This window comes from Bison bison, unplaced genomic scaffold (genome assembly GCF_000754665.1).
Source record: "Bison bison bison isolate TAMUID 2011002044 unplaced genomic scaffold, Bison_UMD1.0 scf7180017863936, whole genome shotgun sequence".
Lineage (NCBI taxonomy): Eukaryota > Metazoa > Chordata > Mammalia > Artiodactyla > Bovidae > Bison > Bison bison.
In genome coordinates, this window is record NW_011494508.1 from 303,912 (window position 1) to 326,494 (window position 22,583).

At 39.3% G+C, this 22,583-nt stretch overlaps 1 protein-coding gene across 1 annotated transcript in view; it reads right to left on the reverse strand.

Annotated features, from left to right (window-relative positions):
* Positions 1–22,583, reverse strand: part of ERMP1 (endoplasmic reticulum metallopeptidase 1) — a 62,242-nt gene that overhangs the window by 15,192 nt on the left and 24,467 nt on the right. The window contains exons 6-14 of the mRNA XM_010833830.1: positions 20,013–20,159; positions 19,243–19,335; positions 16,658–16,870; positions 13,953–14,173; positions 10,988–11,162; positions 10,426–10,616; positions 6,326–6,478; positions 4,055–4,257; positions 3,350–3,465 (exon numbers count right to left, since the gene is read on the reverse strand). Of these exons, the coding sequence (XP_010832132.1) occupies positions 3,350–3,465; positions 4,055–4,257; positions 6,326–6,478; positions 10,426–10,616; positions 10,988–11,162; positions 13,953–14,173; positions 16,658–16,870; positions 19,243–19,335; positions 20,013–20,159 (1,512 nt within the window). The remainder of the gene's footprint in view (positions 1–3,349; positions 3,466–4,054; positions 4,258–6,325; positions 6,479–10,425; positions 10,617–10,987; positions 11,163–13,952; positions 14,174–16,657; positions 16,871–19,242; positions 19,336–20,012; positions 20,160–22,583) is intronic.

Genomic DNA, 22,583 nt, shown 5'->3' on the forward strand with positions numbered 1-22,583 from the left:
TGGACAGTAAAAGAATAATGAAAGAATATTAGGAACACTGGAGGCACCAAAATTTGATAACCCAAATGAAATAGACCAATTCCTTCAAAGACACAATCTGCCAATACACACACAAGAAAAAACAGAGGATCGGAAAGTCTTTGCTTAAACGAAACTGAATGATTAACAACCTTCCAAAACAGAAAGAACCAGGCCCAGGTGAGTTCACTAGTGAAATCTACCAAATATTTAAGGAAGAAATTATACAAATTCTCTACCATTTCTTCCAGAAGATAGGAGCAGAAGGAATAATTTCTAATTTTGAGGCCAGCATCACCCTCATACCAAAACCACACAAAGACATTACAGGAAAACTTAAAGATCAGTATTACTTCATAAACAGATGTAAAAATCCTCAACATAATATTAGAAAATCAAATCCAACAATGTATAAGAATTATACACTACAACCAAGTGGAATTTATTCCAGGTATACAAGATTGGTTCAACATTTAAAAATCAAGTGATGTAATCCATCACATAATCAGGCTAAAAGAAAAACCACAAGGTCGTATCAAAAGACAGAAAAATATTTGATAAAATCCAACATTCATTTACAATAGAAACTAGCAGCAAACTAAAAACAGGAACTTCCTCAACCTGATAAAGAACATCCACAGAAAATATCCTCCTCAGCTAATATCATACTCAGCTGGTAAGAAAGCTTTCTCATTAAGGTCAGGAACAAGGCAAGGATGACCTCTTACCACTCAGTTTCAAAATCAAACTAGGAAGTCCTAGCTGATGCCACGAGATAAGGAAATAAAAAGTATAAAGACTGGGAAGAAAGAAAGAAAACTGCCTTTGTAAATGACATTATCATCTATGTAGAAAATCCAAAAGAATCAGCCAAAGAAATCCTGGAACTAACAATTATAGGTTACAGGATACAAGGTTAATATACAGAAGTCAGTTGCTTTCCTATATACCTATATATAATGTAAATAGCAATACTATATACATTAGCACCTCAAAAATTACATACTGAGGTATAAATCTCACAATATATGTACAAAATCTATATGAGCAAAAGTGTGAAACTACAAAAATAAGATACAAATAAATGGAGAGGTTCCACATCATGGATCGGAAGAGTCAATAACGATGTCATTTTCCCAAACTTGATCCATAGGTTCAATGCCATTCCAATCAAAATCACAAAAAGCTATTTTGTGGGTATTGCCAAATTGATATATGGAAAGACAAAAGACAGGCAATAAGCAGTACACTGAAGAGAAGTAAAGTCGAGACACTGACATTACCCAACTTCAAGAAATACTATAAAGCTACAGAAATCAAGACAGTGCAGTTAATGGAAAAAGAATAGAGAAACAGATGAGTAGAACAAAATAGAGCCCAAAATAGTCCCACACAAATATAGTCAACTGATCTTTGACAAAGGCAACTCAGTGGAGACAGGATAGTTTTCAACAAAAGGTACTGGAACAAATGCAAAAAAATCAATCTAGACACAGACCATATACCTTTCACAAAAATTAGTTCCAAACGTATCACAGACATAAGTGTAAAAAGCAGAATTTTAAAACTTCTGGAAGGTAACATCAGAGAAAATTTAGAGGCCTTGGGTTTGGCAATGATTTTTAGGTACAACACCAAAAGTGCATTCCAGTAAAAAAAAAAATTGGACTTCAATAATTTAAAACACTTATGCTCTATGAAAAACCCTGTTGAGATATGAAAATACAAAGTGGGAGAAAATATTTGCAAAATACATGATAAAGGACTCATACCCATATATAAAGAACTCTTAAATCTCAACAATAAATTAATAAATGGACAAAAGATCAGAATAGACACCTCACCAAAGAAGTTATACACATGGCAAATAAGTATGAAAAGATGCTAACAACGTATGTCATTACATTCCCTAATGTGGTGGTAGTAACGAGATACCACTACACATCTATGCTGCTGCTGCTAAGTCGCGTCAGTCGTGTCCAACTCTGTGCGACCTGATAGATGGCAGCCCACCAGGCTCCTCTGTCCCTGGGATTCTCCAGGCAAGAACACTGGAGTGGGTTGCCATTTCCTTCTCCAATCTACACATCTATGCTGCTGCTGCTGCTGCATCGCTTCAGTCGTGTCCGACTCTGTGTGATGCCATAGACGGCAGCCCACCAGGCTCCCCCGTCCCTGGGATTCTCCAGGCAAGAACACTGGAGTGGGTTGCCATTTCCTTCTCCAGTGCATGAAAGTGGAAAGTGAAAGTGAAGTCGCTCAGTCGTGTCCAACTCTTAGCGACCCCATGGACTGCACCCTACCAGGCTCCTCTGTCCATGCGATTTTCCAGGCAAGAGTACTGGAGTGGGGTGCCATTGCCTTCTCCACTACACATCTATAAGAATGGCTAAAATCCAAAACACTAACAGCACCAATGCTGGTGAGAATGCAGAGCAACAGGAACTCACATTGCTTGCTGGTAGGAATTCATACTTTGAAAATGCTTCGGCAGCTTCTTACAAAGGTAAATATAGGCTTATTGTACAGTCCAGCAATTGCACTCCTAGATATTTATCCAAATGAGTTGAAAACTTATTCTGTACAAAAATCTGCACATAAGTGTTTATAGCAGCTTTATTCAGAATTGCCAAAAACTGTAAACAACCAAGATATTCTTCAACAGATCAGCAGATAAACTGTGGTACATTCACAGCAATAAAAAGAAATAAGCTATCAAGCCATTAAAAGACATAAAAGCACCTTAAATGCAAATTACTAAATAAAAGAAGCCAATCTAGAAAAGGTACCAAGTAAAATTCCAAGCTATATGATAATCTGGAAAAGGCAAAACAATGGATATGGTAAAAGGTCAGTGGTTGCCAGAGGGAGTGAGCAGAGAGGATCACCGAGGGGACTTGAGGGCAGTGAATCTGCTATATCATATTTAATAATGAATACATGACAATTCGCATTTGTCACAACCCACAGAACTGAGCAACACAAAGAATAAGGACCTTTGTTATTAATAATGTATCAAGGTTGGCTCATCAATGATAAGATACGTTCCATACTTAATGCAAAAGGAGAATAATAAGGTAAGCTGGAGGGTGGGGGGCAAACATGGGAAATCTTTGTACTTTCTGCTCAAATTTTTCTGTAAACTTTCGAAACTGCTCTAAAAAATAAAGTATTATATTTTATTTTAAAAATCATAACTAGCTTCAATTGCTTTTAAAAACGCTTAAGTTCTTCCTAAGTTGCTGGTCACTATTATAAATTTGAGGAAAAAATATACATGCGTATTGAAATTTTTAAGAAGTGATAGAAGAAAAAAAACTATCTGACTTACCTGTTGCTTCAAAGGTCAGCTTTATGGAATCCCAGGGTGTCTGTTCTTTGGATACAAGTCTGAAATGAGCAGGTTCTCTTGGAGAAACTTCTGGGGCAGGAAGATACCAGTTTTTCCTATTTGGAAAGGTAACTTCAATATTTAAGCTGCTTTATTGACTAACTTCTAGCTATAACTCATGGACACACTCAGAATATAACAAACACATAAACTCTGATGGAAATGATGATAAACAATGTCAGTTTCTCTGAAGCCCAGGTTATTATGTAGTAAAACCTTCCTGAAGTTAAGAACAAGGATCCCAGGTGATCTGAGTTCCATTACCCATACTATTTCTTCTCCTCCATTCCTTCAGTGCCAAACCATTAAACTTCCCAGAAATAAAACAATTAGAAACTGATGCTTAGCTGCTTGCTACCTGTTAGACCAGTTAAGAGGGCTACCCTTTGTTCAGGTTTCTAGAGGAAAGATGTACTAAATTTGAAAAAGCAAATTTTGAAGGAAAAAAAAAAAACCAAAAAACTCCTGAGTGCTTTATCTGTAGTGATATTAGAGCTTTTGTAGAGATATAAAAGAAAATAATATAAACAACACTCAACTTCTATGTTAACCAGTTTAAATAACAGAGTACCGACATAGTGACAGGAACTGAGAACACACTAACCCCTAACTTAAAGCAGAGAAGCAGAGAAGTAGTGAGCCAACCTGATGAGGAAGTGCACAGGGAGGTACCAAGGGAAACCGCAGAGCGGGGCGTTCTCCTCACAGTCAGCTCGGACGGTATCATTGATTTCGGGAATGTGAGGTGTTATGTGAGACATGCCGGTATAATCAAATCCATTGATCCATACTCCAGAGTCCCGTTTAGCTACGTTTCCATCCAGATCGTGAAATGTTCTAGTTGTATGCTGAGAAGAACAAGCCTAATGAGGAAACTACTGTTTGAACTCCTTCACCCACATCCCTGCCCCACATGAACAAAAATGACTAGGTGACAATACCAAAAAATGCAGAGGCTACCGAGCAACAGGAACCCTCACGCACCAGTGGCACCAACACTTCAGGAGACTGCTTAGCATTGCCCCGTAAAGTTAGCGTGCACATACCCTTCACGCCCACAACTCCACTCCTGAGTGTGGGCCTTAGAGAAGCTTAAACGGGGTACAAGAGTGTTGGTTCTGCACTGTCTGTATTAGCAAAAACTGGACACAACCCAAATGTCCATTAACAGTAGAATGGACAAATAAATTAGGGTGTCATCCTAGAACAGAAGTCCAGCAATGAAAAATAATGAACTACAGTGACACAATTCAACCTGGAACACTGATAGGCTGTTGGGCAATAAGAAGCAAAGTCACCAAAGAGCATTTATGGTTTGGCTTTATCTATAAGAAGTTCAAAAACAGGCAAAACTTATATGTTGTTGTTTAGAGATTCATACATATGTGGTACAGTGATGGTTAACTGCAACCTTTAAGATAGTACTTTGGAGGGTGGTAAGAGGGAGAGGAGCAAGAGAGCTGGGGTTAAGAAGGGAACACGAGGGTTTTCTCAGGTGCAATTAATGACCCTTTAATTCAAGATGATTGTTTTACTATTTCTTACAAATATACTGCTATATTTGTATTTCATACAAATTTTTTTGAAAACCAACTATTTCAGATTTAAAACACATGAACACTAAAACTCCTAAAGGTCTTAAATACATTCTAAAAGAAATACACACACACACACACACCCCTTTCCCTTTCAGTCTGTTACATGAAGCTAACTCATGTGCAAAGAAAAACAGAAATCACAGCTCACCACTAGATGACAGGCTTGTGCCTAACAGAATGAAAAGGCACCTTGCTCCATCCTGAATAGCTCTATTGACAGCAGAAACCAGCCTGAAGAATATCAAATTCGAAAAGAAACAGTACAAAGGGCAGGGGTAAACCAAAGCCCACAGGCCAAATGGCCTGCTACTATTTTTATAAAGAAAGCTTTACTGGAACACGGCCACATGCATCTGCTGGTATTGTCCACGGCAGCTTTCACTCTGTAAAAACAGAGACCGCATGGCTGGCAGAGCCTAAGATATTTATTACCTGGCCCTTTATAGGAAAAATCTGCCAAGTTCTGAAACTGGGGAAGAAGAGAACCCCAAAACAAATCAAGACAGGAGTTTTTTAAAAATAATAAAAGTCTAGCTTCTCCTAATGACTAATGATGTAACATCAGTCACATAAAATGGATCACTGTGTCCTACAGGTCTGTAAACAAGGAATAGTTGACTCTTCCTCAAAATCTCTCTGATATTTAAGTTCAAACGTATTACTATTAACTTACTCAAGTCTTTGAATAGTAATCTAGGTTATGACTCTTGGCTTTTCTGTTTGGCCACTCCATGCCCTCTAACAAAGAATGAAAGTAAGATGACTTAAGTTCTTTTTCCTCTTTTTTAAAAGCTCTAAAAAGTTTGCAGAAAAACCTGAATCTAAGAAAGTTGTCAATCTCATTCTATTAATATCTAAGTTGTTATACTTTCACTATCCCATATTACCTTGAATATTACCTAAGATCAATCTTACTAGCATTTTAAATAATCTGTTTCCTTTTGCCGGTTGATAGGAGTTCAAGTTTTTACTCAGTCTGCAGACAGCTTTACAATCTATACTTCTAACAGTTCATTACTCCATGACACATACATGCTCTCGTTTTTCTAAGTACATTTTTGTAATTTGAACAGTAGTAAAAACAAACAGAGGTTTCCATTCAGTCCCTTGGGAGAAGGGTTTCTAGCTGATCAGAATGCTTCTTGATGGTCAATCTTTTCCTCACTGCCTTACACAAAATAGTCAAGGTACAATTAACAGGTCAACAGTAGAAAAGTCAGTTATGTGTTTTGAGCTTTACTGTTGACTAGTGAAGCTCTAAACACCATAAGCCTTTCCTGTCTAGAATCTCAAATAGCTCACACAAAATCACTCTTACCTGAAGAAACACTCTCTTTGGCTTTGGACTGGCAGAGTTGGAGCTGTACGGGAAAAAAGTTCCACTGCAAACAAGGAGGAATGTAACTGTACATACCAAAGTTAAACTTAGCATTGTTCTTTTTGTGCTTTTGGCAAGGTAGATGAAGTTAATCTAAAAACACAAAAACAGAAAAATTACCATTGGCAGGAAAGTGGTTTTAGTGACTTTCTAACAGGCCTTGTAGCAGATAATGAAGGACATGTATCAGCATGTGCTAACATAACTCCAGCTTCCAGTACAAAAGGCACTAATTATAAGGGATTTCCATCACAAGTCAAGAGTCTAAATAAATGAGAGATGCCCCTGTCTGCATTGATGATGGCTTCTTGAAAGGCAGCCAGACAGTAAGGGAGATCAGGGAAACTGAGACAGGGTCTCTGCTCAGTCAAGAGATGAGAGCATGTACATCTGTCAGTCAAACCATGGCCTTACTTTATTTCTGATTCTATCAATACTCTGTAGCCAAAACTGTACAGCAGACAACTATTTAACTGTACTAGACATCATGACATGTTTTTATTAAAGAAGTAACCCTTTATGCAAGTAAGCAGGCCTATTTCAAAACAAAACTAAAGTTCTACTTGTAATGCTTTCATAACATGCCCAGGTGCTGCTGCTGCTGCCGGATTCACCCAAATGAGCATTCAGATGCGCCTTCAAGACTGCCCGTGAAGCTGCATGTAAGGGAGGACTGCTATAAAAGTAGTTCTGCACTTGAAACTTACACAATACCATAAATCAACTTTTAGTTCAATTGGAAAAAAAACAAAACTCTGAAAACTGAAACAAACTAGGAAAATAAAAGTCATTCTGCTCTTTTCATTGCCGAGTTAACCAAAGCCAACACAAAACAACAAATCTGAACTTGGGCAGGAAAAACAAGTAGCTCAGTCTCAAGATGGGCATCCTGAAAGTCCTAAATATATTAGTTTCTTAATTGCAATAAATCACTGAATTAAAGTTTTGGGGGACACACAACTCATAGAATATGTTCACAGATCCCTTAGGGATTCTGAAGGAGCCACTCCAAAAAACAATGACCTAATCCCAGCTCCCCTCATTGGCTACCCTCCCAGGGTCGGTCAATAAAAAGAAAAGTGAAGAACATAAAGGTGAAAATATTTTTTTGAGATGAAAATGAAAAATTATTCATACCAAGTACTCAACTATATGAAACTAATAGAGAGATTTTATATCTACAGTGTAACATGCGCCATCCAGAGTAATCTCCAGCAAAGGAGTACTGGCCTTATGTTTTCACACTGGAGCCAGAAAGGAGAAAAAGTACCCAAGGATTTAGGGTAGTGAGTTAGCAGAACACAGTTTGTTACCCTCTCTGTCCCTCTTCCTCCTAGGAATCACAATATTTAAAATGTGGCTCCTTAGCACAGTACCGAATACCCTGCCACAAAATGAGTTTCACCTCCAGTGGAAGGCTGGTTAGGTTTCGGTACAAAGTCATGTGGGTCCAGATAAAACCTCCCTGTGGTTCCTGTCATTCTCCACCTAGAGCTGTCCTACAGCTTCCGGTTCGGCTATAGTTCCCACATCCACATTCTCTCTTCTCCAGGTTATGAGGCTCATCTTCTGCCTCTTCTGTCCACCTTCTGGAAGAGGTTTGGTTAATGGTGATAAATGAAAAGGTGATCACAGAGGGAGAGAAGGAAGAAGAGAATGGCCTAAGTAACAATGTGTCTGGATCCCACTGTCTTAACTGTCACTATCTTTTGTCTTAAATATTATATCTGATATGGTTCCGAAATGGGTGTGAATGAAAATGAAGAGAAGCATGAGAAGGGACTATGGAATGTCCAGTGTGTACTGGCTTTTTCTGTTTCTCTCTGACAGTTTCCTCCTGATCCCCCTCCTACCAGGAGTCTCATGTAATCAATATAACCATGACGGCCCCAGCATGGGATAACTCCCAGAAGCCTGTTAACCAGTCATCTGACGGCAATTTAATTGCTTTCTAGCAAATATAGTTAATAAATCCCCATAGACTTAGAGAAAAGCTTTCAGAAGTATGCATTATGGTTCAGTTCTTCACTACCCAAGGGGAAAAGGCTCACTCTATTAAAAAGCCACTATCTATACCACAGGTACACACAAATAGGAGTGAAGAGAATGGTAACCCACAGCATCAAAGAGCAGCAGTTATCTCACATTATAATGACAATCAAATTAGAGCTTAAAATATTCCAAGAGGCACCTCCAAAAGCTTTCCTAATAAAATATAATTTAGAAGATAATAACTTTAGTTGTTCACGGTTTCAAAGATTTCCATGCTTTGGGGTCACTCCCAGTTTCAGGGTTCATTTTGTCCCCAGTTCATATGGAACTGATCTGAAATGCCCCACACTTTGATCATCTTTTATGAGCCATCAAGAGCCTTCACTCACGGAAGATGATTTAAATACATTTGGGGGGTAGAGGATCCAGTTCATAACTTCTCTTACTCTAGATTAAACCTAATCTACATATGATGACACTACAAACTCCTTTAATTCTCACAACAGCCAACCTATCAAGAAACACAGAGGATTTAAAGGCTTAACATTAAAACCAAGAGAAGTAAACCTTGAACAAAGAGCACTTTAGAATTTTCCATCCATCCCTGCAAATACCAGTAAAGACTTAACCATAGTATTAATGGTAAAAAAAAACAGTTCTGTGTATAAGAATTACTCTACAGGGCTATAGACACAGTCACATACACTATTTATTGGTGATTTGAGAGAAGGAAATGGCAACCCACTCCAGTATTCTTCCCTGGAAAATCCCATGGGTAGAGGTACCTGGCCAGCTACAGGCCATGGGGTCACAAAAGAGTCAGACACGACTTAGTGACTAAACAAGGACAACCTGTCTATTGAAGGGACTTCCATGGATAGTGCTGACCATGCATGTGGTATTCTTATCTCTGGTTCCTAGATCTGAGTCTTCACATGAGATGCCTTTTACTGTATCGGTGTCAAAAGCTCACTGTCATTTCCATGGAGGAAAGAATTGTAAGAGTCATAACTATTTTTTCTGTTTTGTCCCCTAGCCTCAAGTCTCAGAGTATAACTCCAGGTATTCAATGACTATGTCTTACTCTTAGGAACTGCAATGAAAAGAACCACAGAACTGGGGAGTGCTGACACCACTCGAAGGGCAGAGCTCTGCCTGGAGCTTGCTCCAGCAGGGTGGATGTTATCCACTCTGCACCATTTCTTCCCCCTCTCCCCTGTAGAGTCCCAGGGAAGAGAAGCAGGCATGGCAAGGCAGGACTCTCTCTCTGCGGGCAGAACACAGACAGCAAAATGACAAGAGCTGTGACACGTTCTTATTACTTGGTAAATGAGCATGCTTGGGTGCTTTAAGTGTGTCACTCAAGGACACAGACTCAACTAGTGACCTTGGCGGTGCCAGCAATGAGGCGGGTGAATGACAGTGGAAAAGTCCCCATCAGAATGAGTCTCCCTTCACTGGCTCTACCAGCAACGGTGAAACTACCACGTATTTATTAACACTTGCCTCTAGTCAGTAAGTTCAAAACACAGTCTAAAAATTCACCACCAAGCAATCTCTACCAGTTCTCACTTGGTATTCATTCCACACATTTACATTCAGGTGGTTTGAAAGCTATCTGAAAAGTATCATCAGAGGATTTGGGAGCATGAGAAAGCAAAACTAACAAACCCCCACTTCTGCGTTTTCTGACCACACCAAACCTACAATATGCACCATTTCTTTGGCTTAAGAGTAGAAAAAGTGTTGGCCACTCAGTCGTGTCCGAGTCTGCGACCCCATGGACTGTAGACCGCCAGGCTCTTCTGTCCATGGAATCTTCCAGGCAAGAATACTGGAGTGGGTTGCCATTTCCTTCTCCAGGGGATCTTCCCGGCTCAGGGGTTGAACTCAGATCTCTTGCATTTCAGGCGGATTCTTTACAGTCTGAGAAACCAGGGAAGCTCTTCAATACTATTTTGTAAGATCTAGCATGGTTAAACTCATCACATATTTATATATAAAATGAAGAAGGAAATTAAAAAAAAAAAAAAAAACTTTTTCCTTACAAAATAGGATGAGAGAATTATGGTACAACCAGCCAAAATAGAGGCCAGCACAACGTCAGGTGGAATTTCTGAACCACTCCTGCCAAGGATAGGGGTAAACATCTCAAATACGGCCCAGATGAGGTACAGTGCATACAGATATGGAATAAACATCCCCAAAAGGTAAAAGGCAATATATTTTCCTCCAGCACCTAGAGAAAAAGAGAAAGAAAACATACATCTCTGAAATTCTCCAGTGAGATAATAGCTTTTTATAGCAACAGTGTATCTTTACACCTAACAAAAATTAGGTTAGCAATGACTTGGCCTTTTGGTACATGTTATAAACAGAGATAAAACACTTTGAGAGGGTAAAATACAAATAAGAAAACAAAAAATGTAATATATTACCATGTGTTCATTTATGTAAGAATGATGGGTATAAGATAAACATCTGTGTGATCTTAAAACAGCAACAATTTTGAAAGCCTACCCAATAAAATCAAATAAGGAGACAAGTTTCTGGAAGCCTTAATGTATTTTAAGGCATTTCCCGTTTGTATTGCAACCAAAAAGACCCTACCATGCTGCTTCAAGTCCTTTTGCACGCAAAGCTTTGTGAGCAACGGGAATGCCACCCAGACAGCACTAATAAATGCAGAGCAGAGCCCTCGGTAAGTGAGAGCTGTAAGGAACCCACAGTGTACAAACAACGAGACATCAAAAAATACTTCTCCCAGATACTGGCCACTGGCATTCTGAAAGAAAAAAAATACAGACAACTCATCAAGATCTTCTACTGCAGTATAATTTCCACTGCTCAGAAAAGCTACATTTTGTCTTGAGCAGGGTCTATCCTTTAAACTATGAAGTAAACACTGACAAAGCTACCTCCTCTCAGGAAGCAATAAGTTCAAATTGCTGCACAGGAAAGGAGAATTTAACAAGTTAGGGTAAAAACATCATTACTTATATATAAGCTTTCCCTCCACTGGGCTGAGAGACCTTTGGAAATGTTCTAAAGTAGAAGAAAGGACTTCCCTTAAAACATTCACTACTATAAGCTCTTATTCATGAAATTTTCAAAGAATGTCAAGCAAACCAGAGTAACAACCCATATGAAGAACAGTATAAGCTGTTGCAGTGCCTCCAACAGCATGCCTCAAGAACTGCAGGACCTTTAGAGCACAGGGCCATGGGGGGTTTGATCAACACTTTTTGAGCTTTGAAGTCTGAAAGTCTGAGGATTCCTGTACAGCACCTTGAGTTCTACAGAAGAAAGTTGCCTTTTGAACTTTATACATTTTAACTTCTGTACCAGTGATTCTATTACTGTAAACATGAAAGTTATAATTTCAGTGCAGAAACATCAAAACAGAAATAGGTATGTTTAAGCTTTTCTCTCCTCTGCCTTCTCATTTCTGTACAGTCCAGGGCATGTTTGTTAAAAGGGCCCCTACTTCAAAAATGCAGAAGAGTTTCAGTCACACATGTTTCAAAACAAACTAAAGGTCACTTGACAAACTTCCTTGGACAATGAAAGATAGGCTATTGTTGGTAAAATGTTAGATGTTCAACACTATTAATCAAGAGTCATGGTCTCTGAAAAGAATAAAATAGTTCTCAGGATTCAATTTGAAGCCAGATTCCACTCAGATATTTAAAAACAAAGATATCAACAATGAAGACTATATAATAAGATGTTTTACACTGTTCCCACTTTATACCAAGTTCAAACATCCCTCAAATCTAGCTCCCCTCTCCCCACCTCTATCACCCTTTCCCCCTTCCAGTCCATTGGTAATGTATACTGTTACCAGAGTGTTCCTGCTGAATCACAAATCTTCTCATTCAATATCCTGCCTAGAAAGTTTAAACTGTGGCCCCAGTGATTTTTAGGGTTATGCTCTAACTATCAACCTTATCTTTACCACACTGAACTTCTTATTGCCTGTGACCCAAATACATCTTGTACATTCTAACCTTTGCCCATCAACCAGTTCCCTGGTACATTTCTACTCAGGCCACAAAAAACGCAGTTCAAATGTCACCACCTTCATGAAGTCTTCCTGACTTCCACAAACAAAGTTAATCTCTCCTGGCCCTACAATCCTACAGCACTGCGAAGCTATCACTATTTCACTTTATCCCAGTGCATTGGAGTCACTGGTTTCCCCATCATTTCATCCCCCAGTGAGACTGTGACCTTCTCAAAGAAAAGACTAGGCCTGAGGATGGGAACCCACTGGGTACTCAAAGACAATATGAGACAAAAATGAAAATATTACTCTTTCTACTGTGCCTTCAGCCCAAAGTTTCATAATTGGACAACTGAAATTAGAATTTTACTAAGCATTCCTGTCTTACCCTCTACTGTACCCCAATGCCATATCAACCAGAGTGTCAGCCACACTCTGGTTACATCCCACTGCAGCAAGAATAAACACTTGAAATTGAGCCGCATCATGTAGTTCTTTTGGAAACTGAAGTCATGAAGATATAAGTATTGGCTCAACCATAAACAGATGGCTAACCTCAATGAATCTTTCTTGAGTAGGGCCTGCCACACAGAAGGGCTCCTTACACCATATCCCAACATGAACTGAACTGAGACCAAGCTTCAGGTACTGAAGACATGCTAGTGAAAGTATGCTGTTTACAGTCTTCCGTGTCCCCAGTCTAATCCCCAGCAGGACAAACTGAAATAAACAGGTGTGCACGTGCCATACTGAAAATGAGGGAAGAAAGAAAGATTTTCCCTTTTATCATCTTAGAAAATCAGAATGTGTGTGGCTTGCTCTCTCACTAATTATTCAATTTTTAGTCCTGCTCTCTCATAAACCTAATATTAACTTTGTTTTTACCAAACAAATATATACAGTTGAAACCATGACTACGGCTATTTCTCTAAGACAGCATGTAATATTTTGGAACTCTATCTCCCCTCCCTTTCTCTCCTCAGCAATGTGTCACTAACCCCCAGACCACCTAGCATGCTGACAGAATCTGTATCAACAACACACAGCTTTAAAAAAAAAAACAGTAAAGGAGACTGAACAAGTTCAGTGCAGCTTTAGATACAGTGCTCATCCAGGCAGAAAACAGTGTGTCAGTTCTGTGCCAGAGACTGCCTAAGCACAGGGGACAGTGAACAGAATCATCCCTGCCCTCAAGGAGCTGACAGTCCACCAGAGAACAGGGCTATTCAAATAAAAATAACCGGTGGTCCCAGGGAAGGCTGGCAGATTAAAGAGCATGATCATAAAAACTGCCACTGTCAGCAGAGGCAGAAGGCTATGCTAACACGCCTTGCTGTCACCAACACCCCAAACACTGTTTGCCAGCCGTGTAAACTCACTGAATAAGTCTGCAACCCTCAGAATAAGAAGTTTTCCAGAAAGTCAACATGGTTCTGGGAGTCGATTTTCCATAACCATGCCAAACAATTTTTGGTGTCACAAAAGGCCAAACATAAGGAACCCCACCTGAGTTTGACTTCAATCCTTGAAGGTGGCAGAAAGAAATTAATAAAAAAGCCCAACACTTACCACATAATAAAATCTTTTTGCAAGGGTATGTATGAATATTATTTTGGCTACAGCGGCAGTTCCATACAGACAAACGGAGACATAGAAGTGGTTATACCATGAGAGGGACTGTCCAATAAGTGAGATGAACACTGCTATAATGAGAACTGTAACCAAGCTGGTAAACCAGCTTATCAGAGTGATGCCAAGTCCACAGAAGAAGTCCTTTGTGTAGGTAGCAGCTGATGGAGAGAAAACAAGAGTAGTGATCACTGTCTTTATCAAATCAATTTCACCACCAGTTAGTAGAATTAAAGGAGCAAACATTAAAACAAAATTTACCACTATAATTGAAAATATTAAAATTTCCTAGGGGTAAGGTTTGTTAAACATTACAACAAACAAGGAAAGTATCAGTAAATAAAATTCAAGTATGAACATTTGCTGAGAGTCTGTGGGTACAAAGGTCCCAAAGAGGTAAGTCTTCAGGAAAAGTTCAGCTATATTCCTGACTAGGAAAGGGAGTCATCTTGATTTTTATCACCTCTGGAATGCTTTGTGTATTGAAATAACAGCAAAAATGGAAGGCAGAGTTACATATAAAGTCTTACCAAAAGAAACTTAACACAGTAAGAGAAGCAGCATGAGAAAATAACCAGTGATTAAGGAATATTTAAATCGCTGCTAAATATCTGACCTGCTAACAGCACACACTAACTTAAGACTATAAAACAGTTCAAGCAGAAGCAGACCAATTTAACCAGAAACAGTTCATTCATACTCCAGAACAGGGTGCTACTGGTCTGCAATGCGGACAACGCTTTTTAAGGGACTCTTCACTAAAAGTCAATCTTTACAAACCATTTTCTACAAGCTTTTGAAGTACTTCCATGAAGTGCATAAGTACATAAAAATTGCATGCTTCACCAAGACTAAAAGTATAATGAGCATATCACCCTGATACTCATTTAGAAATTTCTTCAATTCAGTTGCTCAGTTGTATCCAACTCTTTGCAAACTGCAGCATGCCAGACTTCCCTGTCCATCACCAACTCCCAGAGCTTGCTCAAACTCATGTCCATTGAGTCAGGGATGCCATCCAACTGTCTGTTGGATGTCGTTCCCTTCTCCTGCCTTCAATCTTTCCCAGCATCAAGGCCTTTTCCACTGAGTCAGTTCTTCACATCAGGTGGTCAAAGTATTGAAGTTCCAGCTTCAGCGTCAGTCCTTCCAATGAATATTCAGGACTCATTTCCTTTAGGATTGACTAGTTTGATCTCCTTACAGTCCAAGGGACTCAACAGAAGAATCTTCTCCAATACCACAGTGCAAAAGCATCAGTTCTTCACTGCTCAGCTTTCTTTATGGTCCAACTCTCACATTCATATGTGACTACTGGAAAAATCACAGCTTTGAATAGATGGGCCTTTGTCAGCAAGGGAATGTCTCTTCTTTTTAATACGATGTCTAGCTTTGTCATAGCTTTTCTTCCAAGGAAAAAGCATCTTTTAATTTCATGGCTGCAGTCACCATCTGAGTGATTTTGGAGCCCAAGAAAATAAAGTCTGTCACTGATCCATCATTTCCCCATTTATTTGCCATGAAGTGATGGGACCAGATGCCATGATCTTCTTTTTTGAATGTTGAGTTTTAAGCCAGCTTTTTCACTCTCCTCTTTCACTTTCATTAAGAGGCTCTTTAGTTCCTCTTCGCTTTCTGCCATAAGGGTGGTGTCCTCTGCATATATGAGGTTATTGATATTTCTCCCGGCAATCTTGATTCCAGCTTGTGCTTCATCCAGCCCAGCATTTCACATGATATACTCTTCATATAAGTTAAATAAGCAGGGTGACAATATACAGCCTTGATATACTCCTTTCCCAATTTGGAACCAGTCTGTTGGTCCATGTCCAGTTCTAACTGTTGCTTCTTGATGTGCATACAGATTTCTTAGGAGGCAGGTATGGTTGGCAGAGGTATTCCCATCTCTTGAGTTTTTCCACAATTTGTTGTGATCCACACAAAGTCAATAAAGCAGAAGCAGATGTTTTTCTGGAACTCTCTTGCTTTTTCTATCCAACGGATACTTATTGGCAATTTGATCTCTGGTTCCTCTACCTTTTCTAAATCCAGCCTGAACATCTGGAAGTTCTTGGTTCATATACTGTTGAAGCCTCACTTGGAGAATTCTGAGCATTACTTTGCTAGCGTGTGAGATGAGTGCAATTGTGCGGCAGTTTGAGTATTCTTTGGCATTGCCTTTCTTTGGGATCGGAATGAAAACTGACCTTTTCCAGTCCTGTGGCCATTGCTGAGTTTTCCAAATTTCCTGGCATACTGAGTGCAGCACTTTCGCAGCATCATCTTTTAGGATTTGAAATAGCTCAACTGGAATTCCATCACTTACACTAGCTTTGTTCATAGTGATGCTTCCTAAAGCCAACTTGACTTCAGTTCCAGGATATCTGGCTCTAGGTGAGTGATCACACCATCATGGTTATCTAGGTCATTAAGATCTTTTTTGTATAATTCTTCTGTGTATTCTTGCCACCTCTTGTTAGGTCCATACCATTTCTGTCCTTTATTGTATTTCTTACAATAGTGTAAATCAAATGTTATTTTTCTTAAGATTTGTAACTTCTTGGAAAGATACAAGAAAAGTGCCAAACAACTTTAGGTAAACTCTATACCCATCCAGTATTGTAGTTTGAGAGGAAAATACTTACTCTTATATTTGGGATGCAGTAATTTCCTTCCCAGGTATAAAACAACAGCCATTACCACCATATAGTTAATTATTGAGCCAACACGAGACGGGTAGGCAATGACAAACAGGCCAAGCACATCAAAGAAGACCATGTTTCCATGTTGATACTTAGAAGAAGAAGCCAACATATCAGATGTAGCTAGATATTTAAGAACTGCTAAAATGTTGTCACCTATTAGTAAAAAGAAATGAAAGGTAACAACGTTGAATAAACCATCCACTGCTGGAGTCAAGGAGTACCTAGAAAAACTATGAACAGAAACAGCTTTCTACCATCCTACTTTTCGCCCCAGTTTTTCTTGCTAAATCTCTCTTATAAGGTCCATGCCCTCTACACTGTTTCTTCTCTGCTTTGAAGCTCCGTGACCTGGTCTTCATCCTTTCTCTTCTAGTTATTATAGCTACTCCCTGATCAACTGTACCCTCGCTGGTGACAAACCCAACAGCTATTTCTCAGTCTCTATTCATTTAATATATACTTAATGTAGCGGACACTGCTCTGACATAGAAATTCAGTGGGGAACCAAGAACCTCAAGAAGCTCTCTGACACCAAACAAGTTATTACACGTGTATTAAGAATTAATAAGGACTTCTCTGCTGGTCCAGTGGTTAAGAATCCACCCTGCAACGCAGGACATGCAGGTTCAACCCCTGTTCAGGGAACTAAGGTCACACATGCCATGGGGCAACTCAGTCCTCATGCCTACTCTACTGAGCCCATGCTCTGGAGCCTGTGCCCACAACTGGAGAAGCCTGCATGCCCCAATGAAAGATCCCTGTGTGCCGCAACTAAGACCTGATACAGCTGAATAAATATTTAAAAAAATAATAATAAGGAACGTCAATAATATCTCAATTAAAAAAAGAAATAGTATGGAGAAAGTGCCCTAAGAACATATCAGGGAGACTAGTGGAGTTGGAGAAATCAACTAGCTAAAGGATGGATAGGAGCTACGACAGGGCAGAGATTTTGTTTAGAGACCCGTGTAGATAAAGGCCCTGAGGAGGGGAAAAATGTCCAGAATGAGGAGCGAGAGTATTTTGCAATGAAGCTGGAGAGCGGGCTGAGTCATTGTCAGGCAGAAGCTGGCACCTCAGAGGCCGTCATAAGTATCTGTTACATCAATCAATGACTGAGTTTGAACTATAATGAAGAATTGTAAGAAGCTTTGAATGGCTGGCATATCTTCCTGATGCTCATTCCGTCCTGGACTTCCTCTTCTTTTCACTGAAGACACCACACTGTCTCACTGTGGGATTTCTTTCATCAGCTCTCCTGCCGCCTTCAAATGCATCTTCCCCTAAGCTCAGGTTTGTTTCACCCTTCCAAACACCATTTCCATTCTCCAGACTTCCGTGGTTTTGACTGTGCCTTTAATTTCCAAACCCAGATACCCAGTTCTGCCACAGTCTCTAATGGCATATCTACATTTTCATCTGGTCAGTTCACAGACACCCTCTGTCTCGTATCTGACAGAGTTCACAGCCTCCTCCCCCTTCTCACTACTGCTCTGGGCGAGAGCCACCTTCCCATGTCCAATTATGGTCAGTGGTGTCATCTCTCCCCAGCCAGCCAGGCTTTACCCTCTGAGGTCTTCTTTGCTGCCATCCATCTGATTCATCCCTGCTATGTAACCTATCAAGTCTTGCTGAGTTTTCATTCAAAATGTACCTAGTTTTCCACCCTTGCTTTCATGTCTATCTTTTGCCAGCACTACAGTCTAGGTCTTCATATTCCACACTAAAATTACTGTTGGAACAGCCCTGACTCTTGGCTGTCTCCCCTTGTCTCCCATACACTCCATACTGCATCACCAGACTGACAGCATTTTAAACCATCATTCATTCACATATGCAGGCCTTTAATGATCTCTTATTCCTATAGCATCCGCTTGCTGACTTTTAAAGCCATCTACAGCTTTCTCTACCTCCATACACCTCTGCCTCATTTCCCTCTATGTCTGAAAAATGCAACCTCCATTCACACTGTAGTCTAACAGTCCTCAGCACAAACAAGCCCTACTCACGTAGAGCTCTTACTCAAACAGACTCTTTCCCACTGTGCCAAATCCCAACTCTTTGGAAGGCTCAGCCTCAGACTCACCTCCCCTGACTACTACTGATGTCACTGGAAAGCATTTTAACTCCCGTCCTGACACCTGTCCTATATAACTGGCTCACCTGTCCTCACCACCCAACCTTGGATCAATGTAACTTTTCCATACCTGGGCAAGTTGCCCAAATATGTGTTTGTGCCACCTCCAATGTACAGCTTCCATTTTGGCTACACTCTCAATACTCAGCAATGTTTCCATAACCCTAAGTCAACTCCCTTTCAAATTCCTCATAATGAATAGTCTTAGGTTCCTAACTGCTAAACTAGAGTTCAAGGCTAAAATTCAAAGCCTCATCTAACTCCAAAGCCCCACTTCATTCACACCATACACTGCCTCCTTAATGCACAGGACACAGAGTATCTATAGGCTCACAGGTCATCCATAATATTCCATCTTAATATCAAAAGTCTAAATGAGAGTACCAACCTGCTCTCTGAATGGAATCTGTTAGAATTCTGTCCGCTGTGTCATACTTGGTGTGATAAATGTATCCATTCTCAATAAAAGCTAAGTCTATTCCTAAGACATACAGAAAAAAAAAAAACAAAATAAAAGTCATTTTACTTTAAAGATCGACCTCAATTTAAGGCCTCTTTGTTTAACGTATTTAATGTATTAAATTCCTAAAAGACAGCAAAGCAGTAGCATGACTGCTTTGTCACATTCATGAAGGAATGATGAAATTCTCACAGAACCTATAGCTATGGTACATAATTCAATATGTAATGACTGGGGCATTACAAGTCACACAGCAAGGAGTAGGAATACTGGCATGGGAGGTCATCAAAACTTTACCATCTACATCTTGCCAGATGCAGAATTTGGCCAGAGCCAAATTTTAACTTTAAATAAGCTGTACAAGTCCCCAGGGCAGTTGGCAAAGCAAGGTAACGATGAAAAAGACCCCTGAAGGATCTATCACCATCTTTTGCGAATGAAGCGCTAACAGTTCTCCCCTGTTCTTCTGTCACACTGTGGGCCAAGATGACATGTTCTAGAAAAAGGAAGCATTTAAAGTAAATTGGAGTTTAAACGAAAAGGAGACTATCAGGAACTCTCTTTGACTGAGTCAGTATATACAGTTCTCACATAAAAATCTGCTCTTAGAAAATGCTGCTTACCCACAAACTTCCAAAAAGTAAGACTTGTTTTTAATTAATCATTGTCACAGAAAAGTCCATAACAATTCACAATACCTGGAATGTTCCCAAAATCCCTGTAGATCCGGAAGTCAGTATCTGAAGGAATGATTCCACTCTGGAAAACCTCCTGAGCCACCACCGAAGCAAATGGGTGTTTAGCTGCTGAGACATAAGCTTGGACCAACCAAGGATTTTCAGGACCTAAAATAAAATATGACAACAATATGAGGTTAATCTGGAACTTTTTAACATACATAAAGTAGTTACTATGGTGATTTGGGGAGATAGGTCAAGAGTTTTGTTTTTTTAATCCTCTTCTATATTTTCCAACATTTCTTTGATAAATGCATATGATTCTTTTAAATGAAAAATAACCTTGTGGACAACAAAATTGCTTTTAATAATAATATAACAGCTCTATAAAAAGTTTAAGTTAAAAAATGAAAAACTACTCACAAGCCCATCATCCAAAGATAACTATTATCATTTTTAAGTCTTCGACTTATATATGACTTATAAATGTATGTGTGTACACAGATGTACTGATAGGGTATGTATAATCTTTACATTTCTCTTTCACTTAACGTTGTACTAAACACATTCCTATGTTGCTAGTTATTACAATGATTATTTTAGATATTACAGTGATCATGGTCCAGTGGTTAAGAATCCACCTTTCAATGCAGGAGATGCAGGTTCAATTCCTGGTCAAGGAACTGAGCTCCCACATGCTGCAGGGCAACTGAGCTTGCACACGACAACTAGAGAGCCTGCACGTTGCAGTGAAAAGATGCTGCCTGCCACAACGGAGACCCAAAGCAGCCAAATAATTTTTAAATGATCATTTTAATAACTGTGTAATTACTGAACATATCATAAAGTTCCTTATTATTACACATAACTTGTATCATTATTAACAATTCCACATTAACATCTCCATCATATACAGTTTTCAAATAAAGGAGTTTTTTCTTTCAGATAACAAGATAAATTACATTACTGTCCCCAATTATTCACTGTTCCCTCTCACATAACTTACAATGCCTCCTGTGGAAGCAGCACATACATGAATTGCTTCAGCCAACTGACTGTGAATGGGAGAGACACAGACCCTGAAGAGCCATCACATGGTCCACCTCTCCCATTAACTTTGGCCCTGAGATCGCTATGTCCCTGATGGGGGCTTCTTCAGCCTGGATCCCAGGATGAATAAGACACATGGAACACAATAACCATGGGACCAGAATGTAACATGAGCAACAAATAAACCTTTGCTGTTGTAATCCACTGAGATTCAGGGGTTGTATATTATAACTAAATTTAGCAAAAAGTTATCTGATGTTGACAGATCAAGTAACTCCATTTCAGAGAATCCAAGAATATTAACATTTTCATAACTTTATAACCAGATAATCATTTGCTTTCCTACAGGAAAAAAAAAAACACATAAATGGTGGAGGACAGAAGGGGTGAAGAAACACTACAGAATCAGATACCTAGGTGACCCAGATACTGGAGTTACCAGGCATGAATTTTAAAATAAATATTAATTATTCAAAAACACAGATAATAGCAAGGGTATCACTAAACAAGCACAAACCATTAACAGAGAATGTGTCAAATAGAAACCCTAGAACTGAAAATAATAACTGCTGTTAAGAATTTTAATACATACACAGCTTAATACAAAGGTAAAAACATTTTTTGATTGGGCTGTTTATTTTTCTGGAATTGAGCTGCAGGAGTTGCTTGTATATTTTTGAGATTAGTTCTTTGGCAGTTGCTTCATTTGCTATTTTCTCCCATTCTGAAGGCTGTCTTTTCACCTTGCTTATAGTTTCCTTTGTTGTGCAGAAGCTTTTAAGTTTAATTAGGTCCCATTTGTTTATTTTTGCTTTTATTTCCAATATTCTGGGAGGTGGGTCATAGAGGATCCTGCTGTGATGTATGTCGGAGAGTGTTTTGCCTATGTTCTCCTCTAGGAGTTTTATAGTTTCTGGTCTTATGTTTAGATTTTTAATCCATTTTGAGTTTATTTTTGTGTATGGAGTTAGAAAGTGTTCTAGTTTCATTCTTTTACAAGTGGTTGACCAGTTTTCCCAGCACCACTTGTTAAAGAGATTGTCTTTTCTCCATTGTATATTCTTGCCTCCTTTGTCAAAGACAAGGTGTCCATAGGTGCGTGGATTTATCTCTAGGCTTTCTATTTTGTTCCAATGACCCAATCAAAAAATGGGCCAAAGAACTAAACAGACATTTCTCCAAAGAAGACATACAGCTGGCTAACAAACACATGAAAAGATGCTCAACATCACTCATTATCAGAGAAATGCAAATCAAAACCACAATGAGGTACCATTTCACGCCAGTCAGAATGGCTGTGATCCAAAAGTCTACAAGCAATAAATGCTGGAGAGGGTGTGGAGAAAAGGGAACCCTCTTACACTGTCGGTGGGAATGCAAACTAGTACAGCCACTATGGAGAACAGTGTGGAGATTCCTTAAAAAACTGGAAATAGAACTGCCTTATGACCCAGCAATCCCACTACTGGGCATACACACCGAGGAAACCAGAACTGAAAGAGACACGTGTACCCCAATGTTCATCGCAGCACTGTTTATAAA